Raw genomic sequence first — 24,051 nt, 5'->3', positions numbered from 1 at the left:
CAGAAAAGTTATATTTTCACTAGCAGAAATTTATCTTTCCGGAAAAATATATTTCGACATGATTTCATTGAAATTCCACTAAAAATATATTTTCACTAGTAATACACATCCATGAAAAAATATTTTTTAATTTAATGTTTAGTTTTTATGCATGCTTCTATAAAGTACAAAGCCTGTTGCTAGGCTTTTGATGATACTTTTTCATGATGTTATTCGTGCCTTTGATCTTACATACACTAATTAAAATATATATTACAATTTAAATCCTAATGAGGTTGTAGAACCACATTTGCTGACAATCTAATTATCTCCATATTAACATTATTAACATCATTATTATGTCTAAAAACCGAAAACCATCGTTATATAACAATTTGTCACAGTGAAACAGCTCATTATCGATAGCTTTCACGTAACACGATACAAGGTACACATAACAATACGTAACGTATACTTTTAATACGGCTTTACTCGTCAATGTCTATCTATCTATAAAGGTAGCGCATAAAGCTCTCTCGTACCGTTAAAACGTTACATAGACGTGTACGTAAGACCCGTAGAGATTTATAATACGTTTACGAAAGTATTTATGCACGTATGTAGTACAGGACAGGGACAAATCGCTGGCAATTAAGTGGCGCCAGGATCGCCAAGATTAATGCTCCTTATTGACATTATAATCATAAATAAATTTAAATATTCTATGCGTAATATAGATGGAGGTTTTATTTAAATCAATTTTTAGTTTTTAAGAATACTAAACTTGAGCTTATTTGTGGGATTGTTTGGCAGATGCACTATTTTCACAACGTAACATTATTCATTTTTTAAATTAAAAAAAAGAATTGTATTATTTCAATACACAAAAGATATGGGATATAAGAACGGATAATAACCATACGTCTAAACCTATAAGTAAATTATTCAATAAACCAAAATTTACACAATTTCCAAACGATCATCCGAATACATTCCGATCGCTCACGCATTCCACCTCATTCGTAAATATGCTATTTTTATTTATCCAGGTGATAATTATCTACCGGCACTAATGTGATTTTTCTCTTTATTGCTAGGCAATTTTTTACATTTGTATAAATTAAATCTAATTTGTCACTAAAATTATTATTAATTTGAATTGAAAATATTAATTATTAAACTTATATCAATAACATATTTTAGATAGTAAGCTTAGTAATCATTAACCATTGATTAAGCCGTATTACAAAACATATGATTGAATCGTAGCCACTCAACGGTCATTTCGCCGCCAGTTTAACACCAAATGTCACTAAAACATAAATGAGGAACTACAAAAAAATCTATAAAAATATCCTTTAGACATAAATATATATGTAAATACCTATTCCAAATAGATTTAGCGTTAAACATAGTACATGGCATTCTACACTACAGAAAGTGTAACTAGGGTACTCTTGTAAATTAATATATATTATATAAAAAATATGGTATGACAATTGATTTTAAATCATGTGATTATTGACTAGAAATGAGGACATTCTGCGTAGCAACAGAAGCGCTTAACATATTTTTGTTTCAGCACATTCTCATTTGCATAAAGAAATAAGTACAGCACGTACCACATACTACGATACTAAATTATTGTGTGTTTGGAGTAACCGAGAGAAAACATGAAACCCTGCGATGGACTTTAAGCCTGAAAACTAAGAAACGTCGTCGAGTTTTACCACGACATCTTCACAATTAATTTATAACAATAATAGTCGATGAATGAATGTCATGTTCAACCAAAAACCATTACATTATTAAAAGTATTAAACGTTGAATCCCTAATATCATATTTCAATAAAAAAAAAAAATTATTTTACAGCCCATTTATGTAAATCAGTCAGGATATCAAGTTGAGTTTAAATCAATTTGAATGACACACCCCACAAAGGAATTATACATAATCGACATATTTAGAATATTCTCGTCACATTATATTATACGTATCATAAATACATATGTATATATGCGCATTTGTATAATGTTATTTTTGGTTCGACGTTCGTCAAAGTTAAAAAGGCGCTCGCTGATTACTCCAGAGATATGCCATAATGACGTAATGATAACACGCGTTGAACATCTTTTATTCATGTATCCTGTAATAGAAGAGCGAGGGATTGCAGCAGAGGTTTCCAACCTTTGTTTGATTCTAGTCAGAGTGAGATATTAGTATTATATTCGCATTTATGCATAGATCTATTGAATGGCGATTTTTCTCACTTATAATGTAATATTAAACTTAAAATAAAATGGATTTTGTAAATAAAAATAAAATAAACATATCGTTTTACTTTAAAAAATATTAAATTATTAAACTTTTAATTATCTTGGTATAAAAAACATAAAGTAAAAGCTTTACTTCTTGAGGAAAGCATAAGGTATCAAAAAATTATTGAAAATATTTCGATAGTACCTTTTCAGTAGAAAAAGTAATTTTTTCATTGCATTATTTTTTTAAATAGTAATACTAATCATAGTGATAATTATTTTATTCTCAGATATTTAGTACTCGATAAAAAAATCAACGGCAAATACATTATTAAATTTATTGCTGGTTTCAAAATCAAGTTTGGTTTGGGTTTAAACAGCAAGTGGACGTTATGCAACTGTCAAATTGAGTATCATAGACATGTTAGAGCACTATATAATTTTATTAGCGTTTATCAGTTAAATTATATTTTTTCTAGTAGAAATACATATCAACTAGTGAAAGTTTATTTAGGTATGATTGGGTATCAAAATCATTGGAGCAGTTTTCTTGAATTTCAAGAGAGCTTTCGAAACAATAGAGAGAAAAATAATGAAAAATAATAAAATAAGAATATCGATATAAGTGAAATAGTTTTAAGATAAAATAAAAAAAATCAAACAAAAAGTAAAAAATTTAAAAAAAAAAATCAAAAAGTTAAAATACATTATGCATATTCCAAAAATTAATTAATATCTCACGGTGTACCACAAGGGTCTAAATTGGGACCATTGCAATTTATATTATATATTATTGACATACTTAATAATGTAAAAAAGTGTAAACTACATCTGTTTGCGGACGACACATTAATGTATTGCATAGGTGATAATAATAAAGAAGTTGTAGATAATTTTAATAATGAATTAATTATAATAGAAATATGGTTAAAAAATAATGTAGTTATACTAAATGTATGTTTATTAATTATAAAAATATGTTAGATAATAATATCAAAATAGTTATAGATATAGTTGATAATATAAAATATTTTGAAGTAATTGTAGATACAAAATTAAATTTTAAGGAAAATTGTAATTACATTAAAAAAAATAGTAGAAAAATAGGTATATTATCCAGAATGAAATATATGATAAGTATAAACAAAAAAAAATATTTCAAAAATTACAAAATAGGGCAATGATAGTAGTCTTAAATAAAAATAGATATACTAGTTATAGAAGTATGATTGATAGATTTGGAATGGTTAAATATTCAAGAAATACTGAAAATTAATTATATATATATATAGGTTAGAAAATAATATGTTACAGAAGTATTTTAATAAGTATTTAATAAGAAATAAAGATGCATATAGATTTAATACTAGAAAGAGAGGAAAATAAAGAATAGGTATAAGAAAATGGGTACGGCTAGGGGAATTATGTACGGATGTGTGAATTTTTATAATAATATTCCTAGGACAATCCGCAAAAGTAAAACTGTAACGGATTTCCTAAATGGAATAAAAAATACCTTCGTGCATTAAGAAATAAATTATAACATTAAGCCTTTTTTTATTTTCTGCTTATGTTACATATTATATGTATGTTTAGTTAAAATTTGTTTGATGTAAAAATTAGCTATTAAGCTAAATAAATTAATAAAATAAATGATTTCATTGAAACGCCAGTGAAAATTTAACTTTTCTGTTAATACACATTTACAGTAACATATACAAATAATATTATTTTCTGTCTTAATGAAACTTAAAAATAGCAATATCGCTATGGAAAACTCAAAATGAAACTTGTGCTTTTTCAAAAATCATTAGAATTAATCTAAAATAAAAATTATTCATAATAGTATAATAAGGTTTTTCTTGTATTAGTTAATTAAATCATTAAAAATTAAATTAAATTAAAATAAAATAATATTTTAATTTAAAAATATCATGAAATATTCGACAAATAAAGTTATAAACGTGTAAAAAAAATACTTATATAGCTGAAAAGTGCACTGCTAAAATATAATTATAGCAATAATAATAAAACAATTACTAAGAGTGTATGCAAAACAAATATTTAGTTTCCATGAAGGTACTTCTAAGAGTTGTATGAATCATCGGACATTCTACGAAGGTTATGGATATAATCAGGTACATAGTAAATATGTATTAATTGGAAAATATAATGATACACTAAAATAACTATATATTGAAATGGAAAAAAGTTAATATAACTGATTGTTAGTATTTGAACAGAAATAAACGTGCTAATATATGTCAAATCAGAGATTTGTATTTTTACCTTAACAACGCTATTTATATTTTTAGCAAATGAGAAAAATAAAGTATATAAATTTGCTGCATATATTTTGCTTTATTTATTATTTTAGTTAGTTTGTTTCATATGAGTGTTTCTATGAAATAAGTATAGATACAATGTTAGTAAAAATAAAGATAAATTGAGTGTCAAAGTTCAAGGTTTTTTTTTATGCGAAAGTAAAACTAATACTGAAAACTGTTTCTGTTTATGACAATGAAATTATGAACAGTGTAAATTTAAACTATGAGAAGTAGAGATTAGAAGACTAACCGTTATCATCGTTAAGCTCAAAATTGAAGAACCGTTTAATGATCGATGATCATAATGAAGAACTTTAAAGTATATGTACATAACAGTGCAATTAAAAAATTTAAACACAAATAAAAATGTGCTTTTAAGGTGAAACAAAATATTTTTTATAATTTGTTTTACACCTATCCCAAATATTAGCTATTATTATTTGTAATTATTGTATATATATTAAAATTTATTACTTGACTAAAATTTATATTTAACTTAATTTACAAATTTATTTATATATCTTTATAGAGCATTTTATTCAAGTCCCTCTACGATCATTATCCAATAACAAGCTTATAAAAACGCATGGCTCGAGCACTCAAAAGGGCACTTACTGTACCGACTAGGCGGGCGTTCGCAATTTTTATTAATGCTAAAAAGGTTTTGCGCGGCTGCAAATCGTTGTTTCATACACGTGTAATATGTAAATAAAATTCAGCGAGAGATTTGAACGCAAAGACATTGTGACGACTCCCAATCCCAACAAAGGCCAAAAGAGTATTGGGAATTGAAGAGGATCGGCCTTTTGTGCCGCTCCTCGAATGCAATCGGTTCGATACAACAAAGGACTCTTGTTACTTCCAACCGAACAATATGGCGAATATGGTATATGGGTAAAGCATATGGGGCACTGGATAAAGCCTGCACCCTCGCTGGTAACGCCCAATTTCGCGTTAATTTATTGCCTGCTTTTTTTCAGACAAAAAAATAATAGAAACTCGTTGCGTTGGAGTTGCAGGGCAAATATTGACATTTTTTGTTGTCGGAATTAACATAATGCTATTTACGGCTCATTTAATAGCTGATTTGTCGCGTCGATTAGGATGGCGAAGGGACGTTAAGGGACAATGGTAAAATAGGGGAGATTTTGGGGATGCTGTACGAAAACAGATCTGGCTCGTGCTGTTGACATACTCGAAAATTATGAGTGTAATATAGGGAAGCGGATGTCGAAAGCTATTATGTGTGATAATTTCAATAAAAAATATTTTTATATCGACAGGGGACATTCACTGTTTAATAAAGTTTATACCGTATTCTAAAAATAGTTTTTCAAATTTAAATTAGGGTAAGTATATGATAGAATATAAAATAGCTCCCTATAAAAGAAGTCTTTCCCTCACTTTACAATGCTATAACGACAGCTGTCATGTCGTAAGACATTTTCAATCTGTTTTTAATGAATACATTAATATGAAATCGTTTTTTGTGAATAACATTAACTTAATATAAGTATCGTTAATATAATCAACTATTAGTAAACGATGAATATTTTTTATAAATAATTGAAAACGGTTTGGATAATGAATACAATTTCATACACACATAATTCTATGTTATGTAAAAAAAAAACAATAAAAAGTATCAATATTATTTACTGTTATTAAAAAAATATTAAAGTATTAAGTATTTATAACTTTAAAAGACCAACTTTATATACTAAAAAAAATACCATAATAAATTACTTTATACAAAACGTTTGTATTGATTTACAAAAAGTAAAAAAAATACAAGCTAATAAAAAAGTACACAGCACCACAACATTGACATAGAAATATGAGCAATTTCGGAAATAGCAGTATTTTTTTACTATTAAAATATTTAATTTTGTAGTATTCATTGATGTAATATATATATAAATAAAAGGGCAATGATCGCATGTGTATGTACGCTAAACTAAAAAACAACTTTTTTTAAATGATGCACTTAAAAAAATAAATTCACTTTCTATGCGCTGCAATGTTTGTACAAAATTTGTACCTTTAATAAATAAGATTTAATCTCTTATAATTTATTATATAAAAAGCGAGAGTTTATAAGTGAAACAATAATAATAATACAGCTGATATTATTTGTAGCAAAAATTGTAATCAAAGTTTAACTGTTGAAATATATTCATAAAATCAATACTCAATATATTTTCAACGGCCCTTTTATTGACGATTTTGATTCGTATCTTTACATACGAATTGCTTCAATATTATTAATTTTTTCCCTTCCCACAGTTATTATGTAAAACCTAATTTATTTGTATACTAAAATTTTTTCTTCATTATAATATCAATCTCACAAACTTCTACCATAATATGTCATTTTAATCCGATATCGTTCGACGCAAATTATTACAAATATTAGTTTTTCTCGGCTTTGAAGTCAATCGCCGCCACGAAACTTTTCGGATGACAAATTGAACTTTTGTGCGCACTTTTATATCTTTTGTCGTCGGTCATCGATCATGTCCCGCAAATCCCATCGAAATCCTCATAGCCGAAAAGAGCGGAACCGGTTGATGGATTGCGCCGGATGAAAATTGCGCTCATACTCCAGTAATCGTATGGATAACAGACGACTACAATTGGGTATATCTTTATGACCGCTTTTTCACAAATGACCTGCCACAAAAATAGCAACCGACCGCTAGGTGAATAGTGGGGTGAGGTAGGATATGAACGTGGAAAATAGCGCGATTTTCTTACGATGCACTTTGGAAATATTATGGTTAGTTAAATTTTATTACCACCTTGGTACTAAGAAAAATGTGTCTGGAGAATATTGACGGCGAATTAAGGTCGGTGCAAAGAAAATTGCCAATGACACAGCGAAGAGCACTCGTGAAAGAGGTCGAGATACGAGAAAGTCATTTTTATTGTACGAGGGTAGGTAGATAAGTTTGCAGAATTTAAACGAAGAGAATGAATCTAAACTAATATTGTCGTTTTTAAAACAATAATTGCCTGAATAAACATTAAAGAAACTCATCGCATAAATAACTAAGCACCGCCAGCAATTAATCGCTAGTAGCCGCATCAAAAAATCGCATAAACAATGTATAGTTTACAAGTGATATATAATACACAAAAAAAATGTAATTTTGGAGATTTTCATTTTATGTGGATTTTTTGGGTTACAATTTAGTATCTTGAAGCCATAATGAATATAAATTTTAGTTTAGCTGCCAGTGAATTATTCGACGCTGGCTTAACATATTTCGTGCGAGTAAAATGAACATTGTAAAACAACCCCGAGGAAGACATAAATTTGTTGTTAATAAAGAATAATTAAGGGGCATTGTTGAAGTTAATTCACAAACAACTATATGCATAGTCGCTGTAAACTTCTCTGCTACAACATTTTCGCGACATTTAAATGCTGCACAAATTATCTGAGGCAAAAGACTAAATATCGCATGAGATGCTGATTATATAATCAAAATAAAAATTATTATAATATATCCATTTGATAACTTCACAGTTTCTTATTATTTACATTTATTTATTATTATTTCATAAAGAAAATAGCAATGTATCGAATATTTCTTATCCAAGTAATTATTATGTTTTTAATAGCAAAGTTAGCCAGTTCTAAATTATTTCTTCGTCGTCTATCTATGTATATCAATGCAAAAAAATTATAAAATAGGGTAATAACCGATAAAATAAATGTAAAACGCATTAGGTATATTTAATACGTAACGCCGAATAATGTAAAGAATAACTCATAAAACCACTTTAAAGGTTTAATGTAAAAAAGTTATTTTACTACGTGAAATATAAATTCATTCATTATAAAGAAATATTTAAAGTAAAAAAGAGTATTAATATTATTTTTTTAACATTTTATTTTATATATAAAATTGTCACAGAAAAATATTTTTTATATTTAAAAATAATTTTATATTATTCGCCATAAAGTTTTAATGGAGCATATGACTTTTTTCTTTAAACATACATACATATGCACTCTGCATATCAGCAAGAGGGGCAGCTGCTCTGAGTCTCATAATATTAGGAGAGATCCCTAATATTGTGAGATTCAGTATGAAATCGATTAAAATTATTTACATCATCTTACAAATAAAGAAAGTAATGTTTTACATAAATGTTCACATTAAAGAGACTTTGCTTTATTTTTTTCTTTGAAAGAGGGCTAACGTTTCTTAGATCTGATGCAAACATTGGAAGTTTACATAACTGTTAGGTAAATACGATCCAATATTAGCGGAGCGTGTTTTAAAAGTTCGAGCTGCACAAGAATGCAGGTTTATTTTTCAATAAGGAACAAAACGAGTTCGTTAATATTTGCGGTTCTTTCGTTTAAATCGAAATCATTGAGAAAGTTAAAAAAGTCTATATATTTTACTATTATTGCTTAGGCGACTCCAGATTCATATCATAAGGAACCAATGACAACTTTTAATTTTCAATTTATAACCGTTTTATATGCTTTGATAATTTTTCAATATTCTTATTAATTCAATATGTGATTTTTTTGAAGATGCATGGAAATTTAGTGAAATGGATCAAAATTATGAAATAAAACAGGTAACAAAATTGTAGAATAACTAATACTGCTGAAGCGTATTTACAAATCCAATTAAAACTAAGCATGAAACCGGCAGAATTACTTAAAGAAATTATCGACATGGGATTTCTAAACATATTACTGAACACAGAGATTGAGATTGGATTTTTTATATTTTGTGAGTGTAGAAGAAAGTGAAATAGCATTTAGTGTTCTGAACAGAATTAAAAAGTATCTATGATCGACATTGAGTGAGGAGTGACTAAATGGACTGGCAATATTTAATATTAATTATTTAATTAATTTCAGAATATTCTGTAATAATAACCGAATTTATTAATGGAAACACATGCAAGGCTTCTTTGAAATTAATAAATATTGTAATAGAATCAATATTTAATACCGTTGAATTTATTGTCTTTTTTCATATGGGCTTTATTCCCTGTATTATATGTATTATATATATAAATAAAAATAAAAATGTCCTTTATATCGTTCAGTCTATTGACTAATCTTATATGAATATATAATACTTTATAATACTTCGTGTTTATACAGGATGTTCATACATATATAATAATATTAATATTATTTTAATGTCAGAAATTTCAAAGAACTCGCATTTAAGCCAGCTGCTATTATAACGAGTCGTAAAACACATACGATATTGCAAAATGTATTGAAGCACGTATGATGCTCACGAATATATGATATTTATGATAATGTCGAATATTTTATATTATAATATGCTTTTCATAGAATTTTGTACGCGTACACACATAACGAGCCATTTACGGTGCATGTAGCGCCCGTTTATTTTCGCGAAATTTCCTCTGAAAAAATGATAAGAAACGAGTATAAATCGTCGCTAATAAAAGAAAGAACGTTGTGGGATCAGTAATTGTATATCTAACGAAAGTTCTTTTCATTTTTCGGACGAGACCTGAATACAATAGTGGCTCAAAGTCGGCATAAACGACACATATTTCTACTCGAGCAATTTATCTCGGTCCTAAAGGATGACCAAAGGTCCTGGCTGAAGATCTATGTATTCATGTTTATGGCTACGTTTTGGGACTACGTTATGGATTAGAGCCATCACGTAGCCTATTGTTACGCATAACGGCGAACCGGATAGGAAGCGATACGTTAAATATGAATTGCGACGTTGAATGTTAAAAGTCAACGCTTATTTATTATTAAAATTTATGTACCTAAAAATGAAAATAATAATAAAAATATAAAATGAAATATAGTAATAATAACTACTGTTTAATTTAAATCATAATATATACGGCACTGCAAAGAATAAATTCGTGATACATGAAAGTATTTTCGGTTTTTCGAAAAACATTGTAAAGCACATATATTTTTTTATTTTTCATTAAATAGCATAAAACGGACGGGCTTTTGAAATGTAAACAGTTGGTATACAAAAGTATTTGCTGAGCGTATATTTATCAAACATGTTGTATATATAGCTCAATGTAAGGGAATTTTCAATACCTAATTTGTAAAAAAAAATCTGATTTTAAATAATTATAACGATATTAATCTGTGATGATCGATCAAAATTAAAATTATATAATTATTGCTAATTCCGATCTCCCAGACAAAAATACTAACCATATGAAACCAGGTCTTTAAGGGCAATAGTCAGCGACTTATACCACTCGTTTATCGTATTGTGGCGACCACACACAGATGCCCACGCTTGAAAGGTTCTTATTCTCAAAACTCACGTTAATTTACTGTGACCAAAATGATCCTTCATTAACAAGGAAACAATACAATAATGTAAAGAATGGACCACACAAAAGAAAATCACATAAATAACACGAGTTTTGTTCTTACTGTAAATATTCTCTGTCTCTGAGAAAATATTTATTTGTTGATTTAATAAATGCAATACGACCTTGGACAATGCCCATCAAGCGAATGTTGCTCTCTATTTCGCCGTTCTAAAAAGCGACTGCAGCGATTGTCTGGATGATCGCTGCATAATTGCGATTGCTTAGCAAGCGTTGCAGAAAAAGAGCGTAATCAACCCATGATATGCTCGACAGTCAAAATATACTCATATATGCTTTCTTGCTTTTCAACAACTTACTGCTGTGAATCTTCATTTTCATACTTAACGCAAATAAAAACGCAATTTTGATCACAGATAACTGACACGCGTTTAGAAAATCAACTGAAACTGCAAACGTCTATGCTTGAATCAAATATTCAAATGCTTTCCAACAGAAAACATACACAAATAGCCACTAATGGTTGGTAAATTGTAACATTAACAAATATTTTTAATAACCATGTACGTAGCTGGATGACTGAGAGGGAGTTTAAAAAATTAAGATAAAAATAAGAATAATTCGGGTTGGATTAAACTTTTGGATTAAAAATATTCCGTACATGAAATTATTATATAATAAAATATGATTCCATTAATATGTATAACAATCCTGTGATTTTCAGTATTTTGTTTTTTTAAAAATAAATAAAAATTTATGATTTTTTAATAATATTTTTTTTAAATAAAAATAATAATTTGGGGGAGGGGGGCGGTGTTAACGTTTTCGTGAGTGCGGCCTTACATTGCATGAGATACATGAATGCGGCCCTCAGAAATATAAAAGTTCTCTACACCTGTACTAGACCTATGAAGACTTCTCACGGACATCATCCTGCGCCAGCTTCTCCATCACCACTCGGAGAAAACATCTCGCCATTTATCATCTATTGCAATTGTAATATAATCTAATAAAACCCTAACTAGATTTCACTAAGCGTCTCACTGGCTACGAAGTCACACCCTTAGGGTCCTCAAAACCTTAAAGTATTTCAGTTTTAGCAGTCAGTCGTGCTTTAGCCGTTGATATCTGAGTACATATTCTGTAATATTTGTGCTGGTGCACATCTAAACTCTACATTCAATATGTATGACTACATATTTGAACGATTTAAATGAAATTGCATGTAATATGATTTTCCTAAGAAAATCGTCAACTACAGCCACCAAAACAAATAGTAGATAATTCATAAGAAATTCTTTAATGTCAAATATTGTGTAAAAAATCGAACGGGATATTACAATATAAAGAATAATGCTGGATGTGGAAAATCAGCTAAGATAGACGATGATTCATAAATGGAGGCAAAACCTATTTAAACTACCATAGAATAGAGAAACTAAACCAGTTTTTTTTAACGGTGCATAGACATATTAAGCAGATTGAGAAGACATGAAAACAAGGGGTATGAGTTCCACATGAATTGAGCGGAAAAAACAGGTGGCGGGTATCTTCATATCCCAAGAGATTCTGGATCTTGAAACTTAGTCGCTTTTACTCTGAGATGAGAAATGAGTCGTCTTGTACAACAATCGACATAGATGACAGTGCTTATCCAAGTAGCAAAGTAGCAAAACCTAGTTTGAAGCACGGACTCGCTGTAAAAATATATTTTATGTTTGTAGTGGAATTGTGCATTACGAAACTCTTTAACTTGGTCAAAAATAATAGCATGCTTAAGTGGATCGTTTGCATGAAGAAGTATAAAAAAGCACGCACTTGTCAATAGAAGTAGAATAATTCTACAACACGATAATGCGTGTCCTTATGTGTCAAAATTGACTCTCGATAAAATCAAGGAAGGCTTTATCTCATTTACCTTATTCTCCAAAGCTTGCTTCTTCTAACTACTATTTATTTTAATTGATGCAACACATCCTAGACCAAAAAAACAGACGATGTGAAAAGGAGGCTGTCAGAATATTTTTAATCAAAGCCTCTGACCTTTTATGCTAATGAAATTTAAAAAATGATCGAGTTTTTAGTAAAGGTTATATCTTTAGAAATAAATTATATTTTAAATCATTAAAATAAAAACAAACATTTTAAAGTTTGTTTCAACCTAATACATACAATATAATAAAAAAATTGTAGTCAGAAATTTCTAATGATAAACTTAATAAAAAACATTGTATTTTTACTACTAAATATTTATTTTTCATTAATATTAAATTTTTATGAAATTTATGCCAGAAAAACCAGTTTTACACATTTAATTGAGTTTTATGCGCAATTTCATATAACTCCGGAAATTATATTTTCACTTTGATCCAGAAAGAGTCAAGGGAAGTTGCACTTTTTTAACTCCTGATTAACAGACAGGTCACACAGCTAAACATCAAAGGCAACATTGACAGGAAATTCATTCCTCCGTGAAATTATTAAATTTTGAATCAAGACCAAAATGAAGATGAAATGGAGAACATTTTCAATCACTGTATTTATATTTTGTTAGAAGTACACTTTTGTATTTTATACATTGTATGACACGTTATGTATGTGTGGTAAATATATTAATTGTAAAATAAATTATTAGCGTTTAGCGATAATCAATAAAATGTAAGTTAATGTGTCATATTGACTAAAATAAATAAATCACCTTTAATAAAAAAAGTATTCGAAATTAACATTTAAATGTAACGACCAATTTATTCATGATAATAATAAAAAAAGTAAGGAAACACATGACCCTTGAAAATTGCGCTCTCGCTCTGTTTACGACTCATTTAATTTCACCAAAAAAGGTCAAAACCGTAAGGATATTATTGTACTTGAGCCTGATTTAATATTCAGATTGCCAGAAGCAAGCAAATCCATTTACACATGATCAATCGTCAGTTGCCCGAGTGCAAGGATCAAGTTTAGCGTCTACTCGGGAATTTTCCTTCTTCCAACTACCGTATTCCATAACTCCGGGACGTGTGTAATATTGCTTTAGTAGATAGTTTGCATTAGTCGAGGTTAAGTTCGACTTTGCGGTTTGCATAGACTAATTTCATATACATACATACTTTGCAAAATTAAGAACACCGCCTGCCGTGTTTGCGATACATTTCTGAATTAATTCTGTCAATTATTATGCATTAGCTTTCGGCTTTTCTCGGTAATGCCAATATAAAGTTAGGCGTATGCGGATATAACGAGCGTATGCTTTGTGCTTTGAAAGTAATTAAAGGCAATTTGGCATATTGTTTCTGAAAAGTGCTTAAACAATGATTACTTAATTCAGAGGTCAGCAAACTACGAATGGATTTTATATTTTCACACTCTTTAAATAAGAACTTGCGAGATATGAATATATGGTGCTCCTATTGGCACTTGGCACTTCGAATATCGTGCTTTTAAAACAGAGTGAGGTGTAAATTATTTTTTTATCGAATTATATGACATTATGTCTGTACTTAAATATTGCAATATACCTCATCTTTACTTGACTAATCACTCGACACGATATTCATAACTTTCAGAAAAGCTTAAAAGATTAAAACGGATATATTTCGGAAAAATTAAATAAAAAATTGCGAGTAGTTCATTTATTAACTAATACAATAGAGCCATTTATATATTTTAAATTAAGAAAATCAGATATGATTGTTGCAGCTTTGCTTTCGATGAGCTACTATAAATGTTGAGCACATTGTGAGTAACATCAATAGCCAATTTAATAGCAAGATTTTTTATGGTTTTCTTTGACTTTACCCAGTGATTATAAAACTTTTTTAGCTGTCAACGCTATTGCTAAATTTAATTTTTTCTATGGCGCACTTGGTCAAATTAAAATAAATGTACTTTACAAAATAGCGAATATTTTGTATAATTAGAGGTAAAAAACAGTCTCAATTTTTAGAAACTTATACAAAAAAGTTAGTTACTAAGTGAGTAGCTAGTTTACATAACATTAAATTATAAACTTATGAAAATTTTGTAATAGCAGCGCCCCTGTAAGGAAGCCACGACACTGGCTTAGTTGCTGCTGTTTACTCAAGGAATCGATGCTTTGTTTATAGTGATTTAATAATTAGCTTCTATAAATAGTCTGCATGGAATAGTTACAGACGAAAATATTTTTATTGAAGTAAAAAAAAGTACAATCTGCAATATGCAATATTCGCTAAAGTTGTTTTACTGCAAAATATAATACTGGTTTGTGACTTTTCAGTGCTTAATTTAACTGTGATGACGTAATTTAAATATTTTCAAAGTTTAGTTGAAGTAGACAAGAAAATAGTTACTTAGTAATAGTATTTTATGTATGTCATTCTAGTTGCGTTATGCGTCCCTGATGCAAAAAAAGACAGGTTGGTGACCATTCACATGCAAAGGGGATTGGTTTAATGTAAACTTGAACAAGAGGTGTTATTCCTGTGAGAATCGACAAATGGCGTCGGCGTAACGGGATTTCGACCCTAGCAAAAATAACACCGAATTGGAAGATTTTCAAGCGGAATATATGAATAATATGCCGGAAGCACAATAGTTATATGGCCACAGCAGTTATGGGATTTTTTATATTTTTCTTTCTGTGAGTGGAACAGTTTTTGCTGACTTATATAAAATTTAAATTCTCACTTTTTAATCGAAAACTATATGAAACATATTTTTGATAAAATATTACTGAATTATAAAATCTTTTGTTATATATTTTAAGCTTATTTTTATATTATTTATAAATTCATAGTTTTAACTTGTGTCTAAAATAGGATCAACGTGACCTAACATGTTACCTTAATGAGTCGCGATGGTCAAAAATAATATACAGAAGAAAAAATATAAATAAAATATTAATTATTAAGGAGCTGGATAGCGACAATCATAGGCGAGTTTGATAGTGCAGATGTTAGTGTTTAATTGACTTTGAAAGAGGTTGCTATCGTGATTCTTAAAACCGTTCTAGAGCCCAAAACTAAAATTATTTGACACTACATATCAGTAATGTTTAGTGACATACAACTTTCTACGACGACTCATTGAATCTATTCCCATACGCTTATATAAGAAATGTGATAGATTACAAGAACGGATTACAACCAAATATTTTTTTTATTATGAGTTACACAGGGACTCTAAATTATAGATATCGATTTAAGATTGCTGCAAACTAGAATATAATTAAAAAAAATATAATTTAAATATTTATCGCAATAAATCGAACGTATTTCAAAAGCGTGTCCTCATTCTAACTCCCTTATTGATTCGAACTGTTATAAAATGCCCCACATTCAATAATCGATATATCATAAATTCCAGCCTGCTGAAAGACATTCTGAATATTTGATAAAGCAATCACATGACAAGTGCGCATGTGAATTTTCCGCCATGTACAATAATAAAACCTTAATGCATTTCGACGTCTGCAAGAAAAATTCTCTTTACTTATTTTTAGCACCCATCGAAATGGACGCTTCGTTTGCACAACCCGTGCGGACATTTTCGCACACTTTTCCTTTGAAAAGTTGTGCGCCTTTTAAAGTTAACTTGTAGATGTGACGTTACGCTTTTCGACTCACACCACAGATGCTAAATCAGCGGTTCTCAAAATATGGTTTGCGATAATATACCAGCCGCTATAAATTATTTTCATAGGACAATATTAGAAAAATCAGACATAATATTTTTTTAATTCTTTGCATTTTTTAATATACACCAGTCTATTTAAAATAGAAATTTAATAAATTAAAAAAATAATAATAGCTTTCCTCGCACTGTGAATAAATTACTCAGCAATTAATAAATATAGTGGGTGACATAGTACCTGGTGAAGAATCGGAGAAGAATATCTAGCTAATTGCATATCACCTAAAGTGAAATATAATGGCGGAAGCGTTATTGTTTGGTGTTGTATGGCTGTAACATGGGTAGGAAACTTGTACACTTGCAAGGGTAGTATGAATATTGACATTCATATTTCAATGTTTCCAAGATAAATATTTCCAAGCACAGACCACGCTACAATCCGATTTCGCGAAAAAGCAGGGGTTGGATTGCAACAAAAGGTTCGACGTTTTCAGAATGGTCTGCACAGTCACTAGATGGGCATAATTAAAAGGAAAGATTGCTCAATACAATTGCAAATCCAAATTGGACAGCTCACCTGCATAGATGACTCCGGACCTGCAAAGCGGTTAACATGTACTAAAGCTGATGGCAAGAGGAGCACATATAGACTACGCTAAATGAACAAAGTAAATGGAAACCTCAGAATATGATGCAACATTTATCTCATAATAATTGTTAAAATCACCTCACACTGGCATTAAATCAATCTCTTGTTAAAAGATTATAAAATACATAAGTACATATTTTATTTTGAAAAAAAAAAATTTAAAAGAATCTGATTAATGTTTTGTAAATGTTTAAGAACCACTGCATAAAATCATGGAAGACTACTAAGTGAATAAGGTTTTTGGGTCGCTCGAATTGATTTACGGACGCCTCTTGTTGCGTAACCGATTCGACGATAGAAACATCAAAAAGGGTCACGTTGCGTTGAGCAGCGATGCCTTTTCAAATCGTCCTTATCTCGGGTAGCGTTGAAATTAAAAGGCAAAGCAATAATACAATGGCGGTGTGACCCTCGTTTGCAAAATGGCACCTGTCAAAAATTAAATTGAGCGCGTGACGTCACGAGCGATCGCGACGTAGCACAGCGTAATTTTTAACAATAGCAAGTGTTAACACACCTTCATTCTAACATCATTGAAGCGTGATTTAAAAAACAATATAAAATATGTCTAAATTGATCCAACCTTTTTAACTATGTATATATTAAAAAATATATATAAAAAAATCTCAAAATTTATTTTGAGATTCATTTTTTAAATATGGTCACAATAGAAATCAATACAAAACAAGCCAAGAAATGTTTCGCACTAACTTTTTTTGGCACCCAACGCGTGCAGAAATTACTATACTTTTTTAAATATATTTATAAAATCATCTATATTTGCCAAAAAAGCTTAGCACTCTTAGCATACACCGCCTAATTTTGATTGACATAGACTGATATACAGATTACGAATGGTCGTTTTGAAGGTAAGCGAAAATGCATGCGTTATCTTTTCTTAATGCGGCGTATATTTTAATTCTTAATTATCTATAGCGTGTACTTTGAAACTTAAGCTGTTAATAGGTTTCACACGGTGGTGTCCTATTTTAACTTTGATTTTTTTTTCTTAGACTGTTAAACACAATATCAAGTACCGAATGATTGGTAATAGAAGAGTAGCTCAAATTAATAACCCTACAGTGCTTATTGATATATTATAATGACCTCTTCATTTATCATTAAAAAATATTATATATTATTTTTTGCACTATTTTCTGAATAAAAGAAAAAATCTTGCTTATAGAATGGTTCGTTATTGTATGACTTTATTACCGCTATCATAAATATCAAATTTGTAGTTGAATAAGGTAGTAAAGCGATGTAATAAATCATTCGCAATGAGGAAACATAGAAAATCTGATTATAGGTGTTTCGAACGAACAAATAAAAATATACGATATTGTGTTTCAGACACGATTTCTACTGTAACGTGACAGGTGGACCATTAACGTCTCCTCTAAGAGTTTTTCCAACGTCAATATTGTGCAGGAGAAAAGCGAAAATGTTAAGGCTAAAAAGGGCAACCGAAAAAAAATATGTATGTACATATATATACGAACGTATTTATATCCTTTCGTTTCGTGGGCAGAAAAAATGTTGCGAAAATTTGCGAGGCGTGTATTTTTTCATGAATATATTATTATGTTGTATTTTTGAATTTGTTATGTTATATTGCGTGACCTATGCGGAATGATCGTAAATTAACGAATAATAAATTATAAATAAATGTGTGTATTAAATGTTTTTTTTAGAAACATCTACCCATTAAAACGCAAAGCGATTCCTACATTGATTTGATTGTGTATTGATTTTTAGCAAAAGTAAACCTTTGTTAGCTATGCATATATCAAATACTGTTCTCTATATACTGACTTAATAAAATTTATTCCGTTAATATAAAAAGACATTAATTTATTTCAAGTGGCAATATTCAGTCAAAGTGGAAATTAACTACCATAAAAAGGGGTTTATATGCAGTCTGAGAGATTAAAAGTGTCGGGTGAGCGGACGGTGACTTTGACCGTCGGAAAATTAAAAATGTTACTTTAACTACAAAAATAGAAGATTGAATGGAAATTAAATGGAATTAAAAAAATAACTGAGTAGCGAGACAGCTTTTGTAACGAGCAAAGAAGTTCTTTTTTTTAGCAAAAAATATCAGTGAAATGAGGGTTTAAATATTTTATATATTGTATTATAGTTTTCTCTTTACTATGAAATATATCATCAGATTTATTTTATATGTTATATAATATTATATATTAAATCGAATTACAATCTGCAGCATTATTTAACACACAATGTGACTTAATTAATTTCTATGTTTGCGCAACCCTTTGTTTGCTATTGCGCATGTGTTTGGATTCTGGATATGAATAAACAAAGTCATTGTTTTAAATCCAATTAAGCTCCCAGCTGCAAAATATCAACAGGCAGCTCTATTTTATTTTTTTATATTTGATAGTATTCAAATGCAAAAAATATCAAAAATCATATAATTTGAGTGCACATCGTCGGTAGTAAAATATAAGTCTTTCATGGTCTGAGATTGTGTATTCGAGTGTGAATAATACAAGATGCCGGTCAACAGCTTGCGGCCATAGAACTATTGGAATCTTCCCTGACACAAAGGCATTAAAGTAGGAAACTTGCTCGTCCTCGGGAAAATCGCGAGCCATTGTCGGAGCAACGTCCTGTAGGATAAAAGATGGGGAAAAATAACAACAGCACAGCCGGATAATAAACAATGGAAGAATGGGTAATTCGGGACGCTGTTAGAAAAAGGACTTTTCGCCAGAGGCTATTGTAGTGTGCGTAACACTTGAATGAATAGCCTCGGTTTACAGGATTGATCTTCAATATAGTGTATCAGTATTTTAAATTAATTTTCGCAAGGTATTACGTTAAAGAAACATAATTGTGAATCAAAATCTCTATGTATTATATGTTTGACAGCAATGTTTTAAGTTATGAACTAACGTAAATTTTGCGCCAGATACGTAACCTATGCCATTTCGTGGCTTTATACGGTGTACGGAGAATAATCTAACTTGAACGTTAATATCGCAGTAAAGTTGAAATATAAATTGAGGTATTGTATGTATGAATTGTATATTGAAACAATTAAATTGCAACCAACAGTTTGATGCCTGGAATATAACTGAAGCAATACATATGTAAAATACGTATATAATTTATTCCGAAAAACTGAAATTTAAGATCTATTGGTTTGAATATAGCAAAGTACCTATTTTATATTATTCTTCTTTTAAAGAATAACTAAATAAGTCATTATTTTTTTAATAAGTAAAAGATTCTGGATGTTGGAAATATTTAATTAATGCCATCAATGTCTCGTTTCTTGTATTATATAATTTATCTTTAATTGCCAGTTGAAATTTTGAGCTTAGCACAGAATTTATATTTTGAAATTGTTTTAAAAAAAATTTAAGACCCTTTCGGCTGGAAATAATAATGAGACAATAAATGTCAATAACAGTTGTTGCTAGTTTAAAAAAAAAACAATATAAAAAACCTTTTTAAATTATCAAAAAATAAAAAAACCTTAAATGGTTTTGCATTCTGCCGATTCACATGCGTAATATATTTTATCAGAGCGGGTTCTTAGATCACCAAAGCAAGGATAAAGCCGCCGGCCGGTTAGTGTAATAGAAAATCGAACAAAAATTGTTGCTCATTCAAATACTTTCGATTTTACGAGAAAGTATGCAACATCTGGCACGGAAACACCTACGGAAAGTTTTCTTATCTGACTTTTTTATTACTGAAGCAAAAATATGGAAAGTTCGAGTGTTAAAAATTTGCAAACAATTGTTTGTCATTCCCAGACCCCTATTAAAACCTTCCAAAAATATGCTTTTTTATGCCGCGTTATAAAAAACGCAGTGGATGTAAACCTTTTAAAAATATTCGTACAAATTTAATTTTATATTATAAAAAAATCTTTTATATGGTATTTTTATTATATTACGCTGAAAACATTACACTGTTTATTAAACTTAAAAAACAGTGAACTATAAAAAAATATTAGATTGTCAAAAAAAAAAGTATTAATATGGAATCAAAAAAGCTATATAAAAGCAGTGCAAACACAAGCTTTCATCGTCCTTTCGATTCATTTGTAAAACGTATCCTGATATAATTACAACATATGGTAGTTTTGAACACAAACTTGGGGTCTTCTTTTGGTCCATCAATAGCTAATTCAAAAATATAGACAGTCGAAACGTGACTAGTGTGCGGTAACAACACTTTGCTTTTACTTTCCGGCCATTCCGACAGGAAATTGAAGTTAGGTGGAAATGGATGACCGCCGTCACCCTCCTCCTTATCTCGTCCGACAACGCCATCAGATTGTATTGTTTCCGAGGGCGGATTCATTCCTCCCGCGGGGTGTTTTAAGGACTCTCGGTAGCGCACCAAATCGTCCGTGGAATGAAAAATGGCGCCGTAACCTCCCCGGACGGGGAACCGCTTTACTGGGGTCAGGATACTCTCCAAATAATAATCGACACCTGCCACCTTCAATGATGGTACGACACTTCCCAATCGATCATATACACATGCATACATATCTCATAAAAGTAATGGTATTGAGCCATTGCGTTTATCTTATTGGGCGTGTTTGGTCAACTGTGAGCAGTACTTAGTGGAATGGATAGTTTGGTTTAGTGGTGGCAGCTCGTAGTATACGATACGCTTTTAATCCCACCAGTTTATAGCATGCTCTAGCAATGTTCTGTATTTTTTGACTAGCGTAATTGTATTGAATCCAGTTTGCAATAATCGTTCAATAAAGAACAGTTTTTGACAGTATTCATAGTGTTACTAAATGGTTGAATTCTCATTAAAAATACTTTATTTTTCAATATTATGAATATGATGCCCAGAAATAACAGATTACCACTACTCTTTTCATCATAAATGTAATTTCTTACTGCTTTTAATTTACAGTATGATTTAGTCATTTGTAACTTCACTATCACAAAATATGTTGGAGATAAGATTTAACAGCGATTTTTTATTGCGCGCAGAAAAACTGAAGGAACCTTACATTTTAATTCAGAAAAGCTTATATTACCATGTAAGTAATGCGTAACTTTAGATAAACCAAGAAAAATATGTAACTATCCTGACTCATTTTTCCCGACATTATTAACGCTATATTCCCGACATTATCGCATGTTTCTGTTTGTAAATGGTTATGGTGCTTAGACACATTTACACGTATCTAAGTTTAATAATTACGCTTTGACAGCTATTATTATAAATGATACAGATAAATTGAATTCTCCCAAATATCCAAAATAAAAATTTATTGCATGGTTTGGTTTGCCATTTTATTACTCAACTTAAAAGACTTCGTTATCGCATGAAAAGGAAAAAAAAAACAGGGGTCACAAGACTCCTAAAATAATTCTCAACACCTGCCGTTTTCATTATCCCGGTGATATTTTTTTAAACGGCCTCAAATGAATTATTAAGTATCACTTTGTGGGCTCCAAAAGCAATTTCGGTCAGCGCTCTGACGGCCGACGATGAAAATTATTAAATCTGAGTACTCGAATTTTTCAATTTGTTTGAGGACAAAAACGCGTTACTGAAAAATACAAAGGATTTTAATGTATAATAAATATATTCGTAATCATCGTTATCTTTTATACGTGTGTATAATTACGAGCGTGGAAGCGGCAATGAAAATCCGCGCTAATTCGTTTTTTAACGATACTTTTTTATTGGCGTTGTAAAACGTGTGGAATATTCATTTCTATAAAAATATATCAGTGAGGACGATCTGCAAACTAAACGTTTTTCTATGCTATAAGCATAGGCAGTTGCGCCCTAATCATCTGTGTATTGTAATATTGGGTTAAGGTTTTGATTCAATGCGTTTTTTTATTTCTAACTCCCTTGCGAATAACCGAGTAAAATTAAATAAAAATAAATGTATAAATTTATATACTACTGTAAAATATCTACCAAATATATTTTATATTGCCACAAAATAATAAGTATAGTTAATCTTATGTATATGATTAGCTTTTAGGTTCCATACTATTTAAAATAATAATAAAACAAATACGATATTGCTATCATATAAAAACAATATGTATTACATTTCAAAACTACCACTTTATTCTTCCAATGAAAAATGACTCGTTACCCCTATTAGTTATAAGGCATTAAGCCTAAGCAAAAGTAGTGAGATATATTACAGTTAGGGTCTGTAAATCAGTATTATAAACTATTATTACAGCTCACAATCAATATATGACATTACTTAGAACGATCACCATATTCATCCGTGAGATGAGGAAAATCTAGTAAAACCTAACACGTGCTAGTTTTTATCATATCGATATAAAATCATTAGGTTGATTCGCAATCTTAAGGAGCGGCTATTCAATTATTTTTTTTAAATCCCCCTTTCGTTAAAAAAATAATGAGGTTGTAGCAACCACACGCAGATGACGACGTTTGACGTCTCAAAACTTGTGTTAATTTACTGTGACCAAAATGATCATCTATCAACAAGGAAATAAGACAATAGCGTAAAGGATTTAGACCACACACCGCCCTCATTACGACCAGATTTTTTTTGTTTTTACTGTAAGTATTGAGTTAATATTTATTTTTTGTCACGGATATAATAAATCACCGGATACCCAAGATCCACGTTGCAATTCAATACGACCTTGGACAATACCCATCAAGCGAATATCGCTTTCTAAAATCGTATACCTATTTCGCCGTTTCAAGAAGCTACTGCAGCGATTGGCTGGATGATCGCTGCATAATTGCTCTGGATACTTAAGCATGGACTCCGATAAGGAGAGGGCAGTCACCAGCAGACGCCCGCCACCCGCAGACAACATACTGTCATGGGCGTTCACACACCGAGAGGAACTCATCCATACTGAGCACAAT

General features: G+C 30.0%; 2 protein-coding genes across 6 annotated transcripts in view; one reads left to right on the top strand and one right to left on the bottom strand.

Moving 5' to 3' along the window:
* Positions 1-17,170, top strand: part of LOC148229940 (uncharacterized) — a gene marked incomplete at its 5' end in the record, with an annotated part of 29,863 nt that extends 12,693 nt beyond the window's left edge. Inside the window, 2 exons of the mRNA XM_088196739.1 lie at positions 16,918-17,030; positions 17,084-17,170. Of these exons, the coding sequence (XP_088052865.1) occupies positions 16,918-17,030; positions 17,084-17,170 (200 nt within the window). The remainder of the gene's footprint in view (positions 1-16,917; positions 17,031-17,083) is intronic.
* Positions 1-24,051, bottom strand: part of Fas1 (fasciclin 1 Fas1 domain-containing) — a 243,167-nt gene that overhangs the window by 173,259 nt on the left and 45,857 nt on the right. The window lies entirely within an intron of this gene.

Source organism: Plectrocnemia conspersa, unplaced genomic scaffold (assembly GCF_051122295.1).
Source record: "Plectrocnemia conspersa isolate PC_06_02 unplaced genomic scaffold, ASM5112229v1 ptg000011l, whole genome shotgun sequence".
Classification (NCBI taxonomy): Eukaryota; Metazoa; Arthropoda; class Insecta; order Trichoptera; family Polycentropodidae; genus Plectrocnemia; species Plectrocnemia conspersa.
Note: the sequence above shows the minus strand (reverse complement) of the source record. Positions and strands in the feature narration are given on the sequence as shown.